This window comes from Triticum urartu, chromosome 5A (assembly GCF_056163025.1).
Source record: "Triticum urartu cultivar PI428250 chromosome 5A, HENAU_Tu73, whole genome shotgun sequence".
NCBI classification, from domain to species: Eukaryota; Viridiplantae; Streptophyta; class Magnoliopsida; order Poales; family Poaceae; genus Triticum; species Triticum urartu.
In genome coordinates, this window is record NC_141877.1 from 567308235 (window position 1) to 567321345 (window position 13111).

At 47.5% G+C, this 13111-nt stretch overlaps 1 protein-coding gene across 1 annotated transcript; it reads right to left on the reverse strand.

Moving 5' to 3' along the window:
- Window positions 1-300: 300 nt before the first annotated feature.
- On the reverse strand, window positions 301-3327 carry LOC147972924 (uncharacterized). The gene is made up of 8 exons (XM_087524508.1): window positions 2425-3327; window positions 2179-2346; window positions 2082-2117; window positions 1869-1958; window positions 1723-1787; window positions 1199-1646; window positions 567-843; window positions 301-473 (listed from the first exon to the last, which is right to left on the reverse strand). The coding sequence occupies exons 1-8, from the start codon at window positions 3325-3327 to the stop codon at window positions 301-303; spliced, it is 2160 nt and encodes a 719-aa protein (XP_087380634.1).
- Between the last annotated feature and the right edge of the window lie 9784 nt (window positions 3328-13111).

The window sequence follows — 13111 nt, forward strand, 5'->3', positions numbered from 1 at the left end:
GGTTGGAGGGATCAAACTGACATTGTCGTAATGCGGCATGGGGATTCTTCGATTCTCCTTGTCATAACCCGGCTGACACTTGGTGATGTCAGTATCGTTCCCAATAAGAGTAGCCACCGGACGTATATCCTTCACACAGGCGGTGAAATCCTTATCATTAAACACGGTGCCATCTTCCTTTAAACTGGGATACCCAAGAGCAATATCAGCGGGGTCTAGTTCTGGAAGCCATGCCTTGGCCCGGCTCAATGCGGCTATAGCTCCGGCTCTTGCAGATGCTCGTCTTAACTCTTGGATTCACTAAGGTAGCACAGCAAGCCGCTTCAGCACATCCTGCAGGAGATAAGGAACATCGTTTGATAAAGCCACAACGGCCAGAGCATGTTGTGACCTGGTGTAGAGTTGTTCCACCAGAGTATAAACTGCCTTCAGCTTGATCACCATGTTCTGCTTAAGATTTGTGCTCCTGGGGCCTGCGTTATTAAGCATAAGGTGAGTCAGAGGGGACAACTGAAATGGTCATTCAAGGATTTTTACAGTGTTTAAGGTTTGAGTAAGTCACTCACCGAAGATTGCTGAAACCATTCGAGATATCTGGCGCTTTAAGTCAGACAGTTCAGCTGTTGCTTCCACAAGCGATGCCTCTGCTGTCTCGGCCCGGGTCACCAGTGCGGCCTTTTCATCAGCCCAAATTTTCTTCTCCGATTCAAAATTTTGCTTCAACTTCTCTTGTTCAGAGACGCTGAATTCAAATTTGGAGTTGGCCTTTTCAATTTCACTTTCCTGGGTTGCCAGGCGATTCTTCAAATCAGCAATCTCCGATTCAAATTTACTTATGGTGGCCTGCATTACACCGGATAGTAGTAAAAGTTATGGTAAGTACTATTAAGTCCCAAGCACTTTGCAAGCAAAGATACTTGACACTTGGGGGCTAATGTATACCGAAGCTTTCTAAATTATTGAGCCAGTCCTGAATATTAAGTCCCAAATACCTTGCAAGCAAAGATTTTTGGCACTTGGGGGCTAATGTATATCGCAAGTTAAAGGTATTGTGTTACATCCGGTTCAATTATTTTTTCTTTAAGTCGGGCAAGTAGCTCTAACAATTTTGTAAGTCTACAGCATATTTATTCATAAGCAATAGACTTGGGGGCTGGTACAGTAAGTGTGATTGAAAGTAAGCTAGAATAAGTCATACCTCAGATTTTTGCTGTATCTGCTTCACCATGTCAATTTCCAGGTCACGGCTGCTTTGTACTTGATTGATATAGCCGGAGACAATCTCTCCAATACTCAAATGAGTATAGTCAATGACGTCCAGCTTGGCCTTCCGGCGTTCCACCAATTCCTCTTTAGAACACTTGGCAAGTACAGACGGCTGTGCCGGCTCAACAAACTGAGTCTTGAGAATTTCAACTTCCTGATCATTTTCCTTGGCAGGGCTAGGAGCCTCCGGGTTACCAGAATCGTTGAAGGTTTGTTCAGTAGGCGGGTCAGAGGAAGATATAGGAACATCATGAGACGGTTGAGGCGGCGGCTCGTGAGCAGAGGCATCAGGAGCAGCTGTGCCCAGCTCTGGTTCAGTCACAACCGGCTCTTGGGGCGGCTTATTCTTTTTTGCCCTTTTGCTGGGCTTTACTTGCACACTGTGGAAAAGGTAGACAGGTTAAATACAGCAAATATGAGTAAAATAAAGCATAAGCTACAACAAGTTTATATTACCCGGGAGCAGTTTTGAAGGCTGGCATGTTGGACTGCATAGACTCACCGGAGGAAGGTGAAATATCCTGATAGTTGGAGTCAGAATAATTGAGAGGCTAACAAATGAAACCTGCCAAAGGAAAAAGAAGGTGTAAATCGGAGATAACCTCGGTCTGGCATTTCCTGGTCACATCAGGTAAGCCGGAGGAGAGTTCCGCGTCTTTGTTGGTCCGGGTCTGCCTCCGGCTCTCATAAATCTGTCGCTTCAAAAGAAAGTCAGGATCTTGGTAAGCCAAAGGATGTGAAAATCTTACTTTCCGGGTTACTCTTCGAATTTTCTGACACGGCCGAAGCTCGGAGTCGGAGGAGATTACAATTACCTCTTCCTCGACGGGTTGGCTGTTGCCCGTGTCTTCCTGAAAGAAGGTTAGCATCAGTAAGGTAGAAATAAAGGAGAAAGGGAAATTCAAAGGTTACCTCTTCCTCATTATCATCAGTATCATCAAGCTGAAACAGCTCAGAGGCGCTTGGCTTCCTTTTCCTTGAGGTGGTGGGCTTGGTGGTTTTCTTTTCGGCTCTCTTGGCCGCCCTGGCTTTCTTGGCCGCCTCATGATCATATTGCGTGTTCCAGAAGCTATCATTTGCCTGTAAAAGGTTATAACTGGTTATGTGTAAGAATACAGCCTAATATGATAAAACATAACCCGATGGCTGGAAACTTACTGCAGGGGTCGGGTTCTTCTGGCAAAAAGGTAGTAAGCCGAAGGCGTTACTATTCACTATGCCCTGTTTCAACAAGGACTGAGTTGTAGCTTCCACTACGTCATCTGGTAAGTCGTCAGGGTTATGACGTTGAGGGTCATCCTTCTCGCCTGAATAATTACACATTAAGCCGGGGCGGCGGCTTAACGGAATTATTCTCCAAGCAATCCAGACTCGGACCAAGTCAATGCCATCTAAGCCGTTCCCTAAAAGAGCTTTAATCCTCTTGATTTTGGGGGTGAGTGGCAGGCGTTCAATAGCTGTCAACTTATCCGGCAGCAGGTGAGTAGGTTCAAGGCGTAATGCGCGGAAGCCGGGCAGTGGATTTTCGCCAGCCGGAGAAGTATCTTGGCAGTAGAACCATGTCTGGTTCCAGTCCTTTGGATGACTCGGCAATTCAGCATAAGGGAACAGGCAGTCTCTTCTCCTTTGAATTGATATGCCACCAAGCTCCAGACTAGGCCCATTGGCCCATTCATTCTGCTGGTTCAAATAGAACAATTCCCTGAACAGAAGTAGGCTGGGTTCTTCTCCAAGGTAGACCTCACAGAAAACTTGAAAGTTGCAGATATTTGACACGGAGTTGGGCCCGATGTCTTGAGGTCTTAAGTCAAAGAAGTGCAAAACGTCTCTAAAGAATTTTGAACCGGGAGGAGCAAATCCCCGGCTCATGTGATCGGTAAAAATGATCACCTCCCCTTCCTTGGGTTGAGGTTTCTCTTCAGACGGGTCAGGAGCACGATAAGACATGACGTCCCTCTTGGGCAGATGGCCGGACTTCACAAACTCTGACAGTTTGCTCTCCGTAACAATGGATGGGACCCAGTTGCAGGTAATCGGAGGTTTAATAGCTTTGGGTGCCATTGAGTAAATTGAAGCCTACAACAAGATAAAGGAAATTTTCCGGTTTATTATAACCCGGAGAATAAGCATTATTGAGTTGTCTGAGATGGCGGCTTAAGTAGGGGCCTAATGACATACAGGTGGTTATGTGATAATGTTTAAACAGCTGCAGATATTAAAGATGATGAAAATTGTCTTAAGTCGCCAAAAGCAGGCAGTGCTGACAGTCAGTATTATCTTAAACCGGTCACATGAACTACTATGGCTGAAACAGAGTCAACAGACGCAGTTTTTGGTTAAGTGTGGAACAAACAGGTTTCACAAGTTGCAATCATTTTTTTGGATCAAACGATGCTCTGAAAGGAAAAAATTCTAGACCTAAAGCAGTACAGGGAAGTTCATATACTCGAGGAGGGCTTCCAAAAACAAGGAAATGAGATCTGTTTTCATACAGAATAAGCACAAAACATCCTCCGCGGCAGTTCTATGTTATTTTTACGATCTGAGCAAGGGATTAGAGGTGAGAGCTAATGGAGGTTTGCATCGGGCGGCGGTGAACGTCGACGAACTAAAAAACAGTACCAATGCAGATCTGAGAAAGGGGATAAACAGAACTCACAGATGCGGACGAGCTGCGGAGGGTCGCCGTCGTTTTCTGGTCCGAATCAGGGTGATGCAGCGGCCGGAGTTGATGAAGATGAGGGGTTCGATGGCGGCGGCAGAGCTTGAGCACTGAAGAAAGGAGGTGCGAGGAAGAAGACGACTGAAGAAGGAGAATGGGAAAGGACCTAGGTCGTGCCTATTTATAAGGAAGGACCGACCAAGACGGCGCAAAAAACGAGGAGACCATAGCATCATTATCCAGCGGCCCCGATGCCTCGATTCTCGGGATGGTCAGTAAAGTCAAAGATTCGTTGGAGGACATGATGGATTAAAATATGAAATTTATTGAAGATGATGCCACAGAGATTTGACCCGGATCCAGATGATGACGTCACGACGGGTTAGAATTTCCGCACAAAACAGAGGACTAAGGGCTAGTTTATAAGGTTTTTTAAGATTGACAGGAACCGGTTCAAATCAATCTGGGGCCTAATGTTGGGGATATAATTATGTACGTAAGCCGGCCAGGAGGGACCGGGTTACGCAAAGAGAAGCCCATCTGAAGCCCAAGACCAAGATGTGAAGATGGCGGTTCAGTAAAGGGTCTAAAGGCCCACAGACGATTTAGGGCCCATGGTGATAAGCCACCATGAGGGCGCAACTTGTATTGTAAGGTAAAAATAACTAGTCACCGAGTCGGACACTGTTTATGAGCCGGTCGGGACTCTGTAAGCCGTAGGGCGTCAACCCGTGTATATAAGGGGACGACCCGCTGGTGGCTTAGGGACAAGAAACAAGAGATCGAGAATCGGGCATAGCGTATCTCGCTCCCTGGTCACCGAAACCTCAAGCAATTCCAACCCAACTAGACGTAGGCCTTCCTTCACCGTAAGGGGCTGAACTAGTATAAACCTCGCGTGTCCTTTGTCCCGATTAACCCCCTTTAAGCTTCCTAGTTGCGATGGCTCCACGATCAAGTCCTTGCAAGAGGACATCTGCCGTGACAATTCCACGACAAGCGCGGAGCATGGTGCTTCCGCACTTGCACGAGCATAGCCGCTCCTCGACCTTGTCGACTGCCAGCGTGGAGCATGGTGCTTCCACTGGTGCGTGGATGGGGGCTCCCTCTGAGTGGAACCCCTGGGGTGTGTACAACCCCGCCCTGACACGTGGCTTGCACGGCAGGGCTAGACGAGGTCTGTCTGGGCACTCGTGAGCCAACGCGGGACTCACGAGGCCCTACCTCAAGGCGGGTTGCGCCTGAATTTGATTCTTGACAGCTGTGATGGCCCTGCGAGATGGTTAGACAACCTGCGCCGAATGAATCTCCTGACGTGATCACATGAGAAGGCCAAACACCAACGACCCCAGGAGGTGATGTGAACGGGACTGGCCTGCCAGATAGAGCTCAGTCATTGGGTTTATCGACGCTGCAGGGACGGACCCGAGCACAGACGCCGTGCCCAGCCTTCTCATGCAAAAATCCTGAAGAAAGACAACCAGCACACGGCTCCCGTGGTGGCGAGGCACCGAGTCACGCGCCCTATCTCGTCCGCCCATGATTAGCTCATGCGAGAACAAGGCACCAAGGACCATGGGAGGTGAAGTACACGGGAGCTGGCCCGCGAGCCAAAGCTCAGCCTCTTGGATTTAGCGACGTTACAGGGACGGACCCTAGCACAGACGCCGTGCTAGTCCTTAGTCATGAGGCGGTCGTGGGTGGGCTTGCAAGGGTGTACGACATTCATGGTATCGAAGTACCGGGCAGGCATATAATAATCATAAGGCAACTCGTGGGAGGAGGTAAAGCTAGTTCGGATAGATGCAAGAACGACACATGCCGCAGGGACAGACTCACACGGCCTGGGGATGATGTAGCCCGAGGGGCACCCCCAATAGAGCGACTGGAAGATGCAAGAAAGGTACATGCCCCAGGAAAGGCCCATGCGGTCTAGGGATAATGCATCACGAGGGGTGCCCCCAACAAAATAAACTGGAAAATGTCATCTGGCACCATTGCTGAAGAGATGTTGAAGTAGGTGAAGATGCGTGTTGAAGAGGTTGCTCCTCACGAGCCGCCTGGGTCCTGAACCTCGGGAGCCTCTGGAGGCTCGGGAGGCTCATGAAGAACTGTCGCCATCTCCACCAGGACCGCGTGGTGCCTGGCCTCCTGAGCCGCCATGATGCTTCATAGGCGGCGCTGGAAGGTAACAACCGCGCTCGGCGGACCAAAGGGCATGCGAACATAGTTGTGAGGTGGACCCTCACACCGACCAACACACGAAGTCCAAAAGCGCTCCTGGGGTGCGGCTCTGTTGAGCCCTGGGTTGTTGACGCAGACACGTAGCTTATTGTCCTCACCAGGACAAGGGGTCGTGCCAGGTGGTAGGCGGCGGTCACCGCGCATGACTCTCGCCTCTTGAAGCTCCTCGGTCGCCTTGGTGGTGAACTCCTGAGCACCTGGCACCCCGTGCGTTGCGCCCTCGCGAGGGAAGCGTGCGATGAAGCATGCCTCCATGTGGTGCCCAAGCGCCTCCCTCATGACATTGGCTAAGTCAGAGGCCCTCTAGAAGAGAGCCCCTGAACCCAGCCTGAGGAGGGTGTCAGGCGTGCCTTCCTATGCGAGGAAGGGAGGCGCCCCATCCGTGGGCGCAGGTCCTGGGGTGGTACGGCTGGAGACACCACTCTCCTGAGGCTCTTGATGGATCTGCAGCTTCTTCTTCCTGGGGAGAACCTCAGTAGGGTAGATGGCGCCTTCGTTGTCTGGGTCTTCGATCGCCGCAGCCTGGTAGGCGCGCTCAAGGGAGCACACCGCGTCCTTCTCCTTGCAGGCAATTCTGATGATGTCGCGGTTCCCTGGCATCTTGAGGACGTTGTAGCCATGGTGGGTCACCGCCATGAACTATGCCAGGGCCGGATATCCAAGGATGGCATTGTACGAAAGGCGGATGTGGGCAACGTCGAAGTTGATGAGCTCGGTGCAGTAGTTGTCGCATTGGCCGAAGGTGACAGGGAGGCGGATCTGCCCTATAGGAGTGGTGGAGCCGTCGGTCACTCCTGAGAAAGGCTTAGTGGGATGCAACGGATCATATGGCACTTGGAGGCGATCGGACATCTCAATAGAAAGAATATTAAGCCCCGCACTGCCATCGATGATGAGGGTCTTGGTGACAAGGACATTGCTGATAACGGGCGAGAGAGCATCGGGAGGGCGCCGGCAGTCGCCGCACACTTGAGCTGGTCGGACGCGCTGAAGGTGATGGTGCACTTGGACCACCTGAGTGGACGCGTGGCCTCGAGCCTAGGGAGGGCCGCGTTCACCTCACAAGCAAACTGCTTGAAGATGCGCTAAGAGGCTGGGGCCTGAGCGCCACCCAAGATGCAGGCGATGACATGAAGCTCCTGAAAGCCCCCAGCCCCTCGTCCTGCTGGTGGTCGTATTTCCTTCTTGGTGGTGGTGGTAGCGGAGGGAGTGAAAGTGCAAGTATCCCTAGGTGGTTTTGGTAATTCATAACAACATATAGCTCATTGAGCTAATGCTATTCCAAGATGATTATTTCAGGAAAGCTCAATGATTGGCATGGCATGGATGTGAAAGTGGAACCCTCAAAATGCTAAGGACAAAGGATTGGCTCAAGCTCAAAAGCTCAAGACTCTTCATTTTATATTTTAGTGATCCAAGATCACATTGAATCTTTAGGAAAAGCCAATACTATCAAGGAGGGATGAGGTGTTGCTTAATGAGCCTCTTGCTTCATGTGCTTAGTGATATGCTCCAAAACCCTCAACTACTTTCCCATATCCACATATGACCTAAACCCTAAGCCAAACTCGGTCCTACCGATTCTTCCTATCCGGCGCCACCGAGTTTCACTTGTCATAAGCCACTGCCAAACCCTAGCAATTCGGTTCTACCGATAAGGATCTCGGTCTCACCGAGATGGGGTTGCAAACTCTCTGTTTCCCTTTCGTAACTTTTCGGTCTCATCGAAAGAGCGAATCGGTCCCACCGAGATTGCAATGTAAACTCAGTGTTTCCCATTTGTAACTTTTCGGTCTCACCGAGTTCCACTCGGTCTCACCGAAAGAGAAAATCGGTCCCACCGAGTTTGCCTGACCAACTCTCTGGTTAGCTAATTACCAAATTCGGTCTCACCGAGTTTTTGTGATCGGTCTCACCGAGATTACGTTATGCCCTAACCCTAACCATATCGGTCCTACCGAGTTGCATGTCAGTCCCACCAAAAATCTCTAACGGTCACTAGGTTTACATTTTTGGTCCGACCGAGTTTATTGATTCGGTCCCACCGAGATTGGAAAACTGTGTAACAGTTGGATTTTGTGTGGAGGCTATATATACCCCTCCACTTCCTTCTCATTCGATGAGAGAGCCATCAGAACACACACACCATTCCAACTCATATGTTCTGAGAGAGAACCACCTACTCATGTGTTGAGACCAAGATACTCCATTCCTACCATATGAATCTTGATCTCTAGCCTTCCCAAGTTGCTTTCCACTCAAACCTTCTTTCCACCAAATCCAAATCCTATGAGAGAGTGTTGAGTGTTGGGGAGACTATCATTTGAAGCACAGGAGCAAGGAGTTCATTACCTACACACCATTTGTTACTTCTTGGAGAGTGGTGTCTCCTAGATTGGCTAGGTGTCACTTGGGAGCCTCCGACAAGATTGTGGAGTTGAACCAAGGAGTTTGTAAGGGCAAGGAGATCGCCTACTTCGTGAAGATCTACCGCTAGTGAGGCAAGTCCTGTGTGGGCGATGGCCATGGTGGGATAGACAAGGTTGCTTCTTCGTGGACCCTTTGTGGGTGGTTGCTTCTTCGTGGACCCTTCGTGGGTGGAGCCCTGTGTGGACTCGCGCAACCGTTACCCTTGGGTGGAGCCCTGTGTGGACTCGCGCAACCGTTACCCTTCGTGGGTTGAAGTCTCCATCAACGTGGATGTAGGATAGCACCACCTATCCGAACCACGGGAAAAACATCCGTGTCTCCAATAGCGTTTGAATTCTCCAAACCCTTCCCTTTACATTCTTGCAAGTTGCATGCTTTACTTTCCTCTGCCAATATACTCTTTGCATGCTTGCTTGAATTGTATGATGATTGCTTGACTTGTCCCAAAACAGCTAAAATCTGCCAAGAACTAAAATTGGGAAAAGGTTAAGTTTTTATTTGGTTAAGTAGTCTAATCACCCCCCCTCTAGACATACTTTTGATCCTACAAGTGGTATCAGAGCTTTGGTCTCCATTTGCTTGATCTCCATAGCTTTTGGTGGTCATAGCCTTGGTTTCACAACCTAGGAGAGTATGGCGTCTAGCGAGGGAAATTATCACCGTAGAGGTCCTTACTTTGATGGTACTAATTTTGCTAGTTGGAAGCATAAAATGAAAATGCATATTCTTGGACATAACCCCGCCGTTTGGGCTATTGTGTGTGTTGGTTTGCAAGGTGACTTCTTTGATGGGAGAGAACCGAACCGTGAAGCTACCGCGGATGAGTTGAAGATGTTGCAATACAATGCTCAAGCTTGTGATATTCTCTTCAACGGATTGTGCCCCGAAGAATTCAACAAAATCAGCCGTCTTGAGAATGCAAAGGAAATTTGGGACACTTTGATTGATATGCATGAAGGTACCGACTCCGTCAAGGAATCCAAGTTGGATGTGCTTCAAAGCCAACTTGACAAGTTCAAGATGAAGGATGGTGAAGGTGTCGCTGAAATGTACTCTTGACTTGCTCTCATCACAAATGAGATTGCCGGCTTAGGAAGTGAAGAGATGACCGATAGATTCATCATCAAGAAGATTCTAAGAGCCTTGGATGGAAAATATGATACCGTGTGCACATTGATCCAAATGATGCCAAATTACAAAGATCTCAAGCCAACGGAGGTGATTGGAAGAATTGTTGCTCATGAGATGTCACTTAAGGATAAAGAGGAACTTCACAACAAATCAAGTGGTGCCTATAAAGCCTCATGTGAAGCCCCTACATCATCAAGTGAGAAACAAGACTTCAATGAAGAATTGAGCTTAATGGTGAAGAACTTCAACAAGTTCTACAAGAGTAGAAGCAAAGATAGAAGCTTCAAGTCAAGATCCTACAATGACAAAAGATCTTCTAGTCGAGAGCGAAACTGCTACAATTGTGGAAGACCCGGACACTATTCCGATGAGTGTACGGCTCCCTACAAGAGAAGAGAAGATTCTCCAAGAAGAAGAAGCAAAGAATCACCACCAAGAGAGAGAAGGAGTAGAGATGATCGTTATGAACGAAGATACTCACGGAGAAGCAAGGATTCGGAAAGGAAGGAAAAATCATCAAGGAGCTACACAAGAAGAAGACATCAAGCTCATGTTGGTGAATGGGTATCCGGCTCCGACTCCCACAGCCACTCCGAGAGAAGTTATCACTCCGACTCCGAAGATACTCAAGATGAAGGTGTTGCCGGTAGCACTTGTGTCAACCAACTCCTACGACATATTTGACTCACCAAATGAAGGAATTGGAAGATGCTTCATGGCCAAAGGTCCTAAGGTAACACACCCCGAGTATGTTGATTTCAATAGTGATGAAGATGACTTGTTAGGTGATGATTTGCTTGTTGACAACTCTAGTGATGAATACTATGATGAAAGACCAATTAATCATGCTAATCAAGATAAAACGAATGACAATGATAAGGAGAATATTGAGGCTCTAACTAAAGAACTAAAAACTCTTAAGTTAGCTCATGACACTATCTTCGAAGATCATCGAGAACTTTTAAGAGCTCATGAGAAATTACGCTTTGAAAAGCTCAATCTTGAGCAAGAGCATGAGTTCTTAAAGGCAATCAATGATGATCTCCGCAAGAAAAGTTCTTCTTACATTGCCAAGCGTTTACTCTTATCTACTTACATGCCTCAAGTCAAGTCTAGTAACAAGAAAGATTCTTCCTCTAATAGTAACAATGATCATGCTAAATCCAATATTGTTGCTTCTAGCAGTTCTCTTGATTCCACTAATGATTCTCTTAGCCAAGTTACACTTGAGCAAGAAAATAGCTTATTGAAGGGAATTATAGAGACAGGAGTGTACAAAAGCCTTGCCGGGAGTAAGCAATTCGAGGAAATTGTGCGCAAGCAAGGAATGCACCAGAAGAATCAAGGTGTTGGTTTTGAACGAAAGTTCAATGCCAATGGAGTTGAGTGGGAAGAAGATCAATACCCCAAGACAAAGTTTGTCCCTCAACAAGAGAAGTATGATGCTTCTTTCAAGGGGACACAAGCTCAAGATGATCTTCCACCACAAGACTATGAGCAAAAAGGCAAGGACAAGCTTCAAGAGGAAATTGATGCATTTGAAGAAGCTCCTAAGACCTTAGTCAAGTGGATTCCCAAGACTACTTCAAGTTCCACTTCATCAAGTACGACTACAACTCCAAGGATTCCCATCAAGATGATGTGGATCCAAAATAAGAAGAACTAGAGAGTTCTTGAGGGTGACTCGGCCAACATACTTCACTCTTATCATTTTGGCAAGAACAAGTGCAATCAACTTCCACATCTTGCACTAGTTCAAGGAGTCACAAACCCTCTTGTTGGTAAGACAAGGGACAAGGTAACCTAAAAGTTTTCATGGACATCATCTTTTGTGTGCATCACTCTATGTCTGTGGATATCCTTGTTTGTTCCTTGTGGGACTAACCCGTGTAGGTATTGAAAGTGCAATTCACTCAAATGGATAGCTCCAAGAGATCTACATCAACATTGAGCATCCACATCTTCAATATCTACATGAAGTCATCATCAACAAAACCCAAGGTTAGTTCATCCCTCTTAGGGGGGATATCACATCTAGGGGGAGCTTTACTCTAAGACTTGAGCTAAAGCAACTCTAAATATGTGAACACAACAATGCTTTATGTAAAAGTGGTAACCCCACTTGAGCTTAAACGATGAGTATGACCTATGATCAAGTGTTCTCACTTGGCTCCTAAGTCAATATACTCATATATAGATGACCTAGTCATCGCAAATTGCTTGATAGATGCTAGAATTGGTTGTGCATGCCTTGTCACATATTTCATTTGCCATCTTATTGTGTGAGCATGTTGGTTGCATATTTTACTCATTCGAGGACATCCACTTGTTGTTTTGATTGTTTGGTTTTATCTTCTTTTGCCAAGTGGATGGACAAGAATGCCTAAGAACCTCCTCTAGCTATCTATGCTTTTCTCGTCTCAAACTCTATTCATGTTGCATCACAAAATTTGATCAAGTCAGATTCGAACCACTCTGTGTGAGGAGCGCTCGGAGTCCCCGATTCGTCATAGACTTAAACTTCCAAAACCTCTTTATGATTCTCGGTCTGACCGATACTCCACTTTCGGTCCTACCGAGATCATTAAGTTGATCTAGGTTTTCGATCTCGGTGCAACCGATTTGAACCTTTCGGTCACACCGAGTTTCAGTAACTGCACGCAGTTATGAATCTCGATGCCACCGAGTTGTTCCACTCGGTCACACCGACAGGGTCGGGCTATATATAGTCACGGGCAAAATTTTGGAAATTTCTCTGAACCCCTTCGCCCGCGCGATAGCCTGCTCTGCCCTCGTGGTCTTCGGATCGTCTTCTCGCCGCCAGCAGCCTCCAGTCACTGGTCTCTGTCACCGTCAATGGGAATTCTGCCCCGCCGTTGCCGCCGTAGCAAGTCCCCGCCGAACTAGGGTATGGACTTGATCTTTGTGCTATTCCCCAATCTTATTCCTAGCACATTGTGATCATATTGATTCTAGCCACGTTTTATAAACTTCTATCCAGTCAATGAACTCATAGATTAGGTTTGATTCAAAAATTCTAGGTTTAGGTTTCCGCCGAAACTATCTCGGACCCACCGAGTTGAAAAACTCGGTCCCACCGATTTGGCTTATGCCATTGCACAAGTGAGACTCGGTCTGACCGAGAATTACTTATCGGTGTGACCGATTTTGGAACTCTGTGAAACCCTAGCAGTCTCGGTGCCACCGAACTGTGACTCGGTCCTACCGAGTTCACTAGTTTAGGTTCCAAAACTGCTTCGGTATCACCGAGTTTGAAAATCGGTAGATCCGAGATGATTTCAGTGGGAAACTAAAACTAAGTTTTTGGATCATTCTTTTGCAAAAATCTCTGCATTTTGTGATGCTCATCTTTTCTAT

Excerpts from the sequence above, each read along its gene's own strand:
- LOC147972924 (XM_087524508.1), bottom strand. The coding sequence starts at position 3,327 with ATGGCACCCAAAGCTATTAAACCTCCGATTACCTGCAACTGGGTCCCA. Across the intron at positions 2,347-2,424 it reads AGAAGAACCCGACCCCTGCA|GCAAATGATAGCTTCTGGAA; the intron begins GTAAGTTTCCAG and ends AACCTTTTACAG. Across the intron at positions 1,647-1,722 it reads GCCTTCAAAACTGCTCCCGG|TGTGCAAGTAAAGCCCAGCA; the intron begins GTAATATAAACT and ends CCTTTTCCACAG.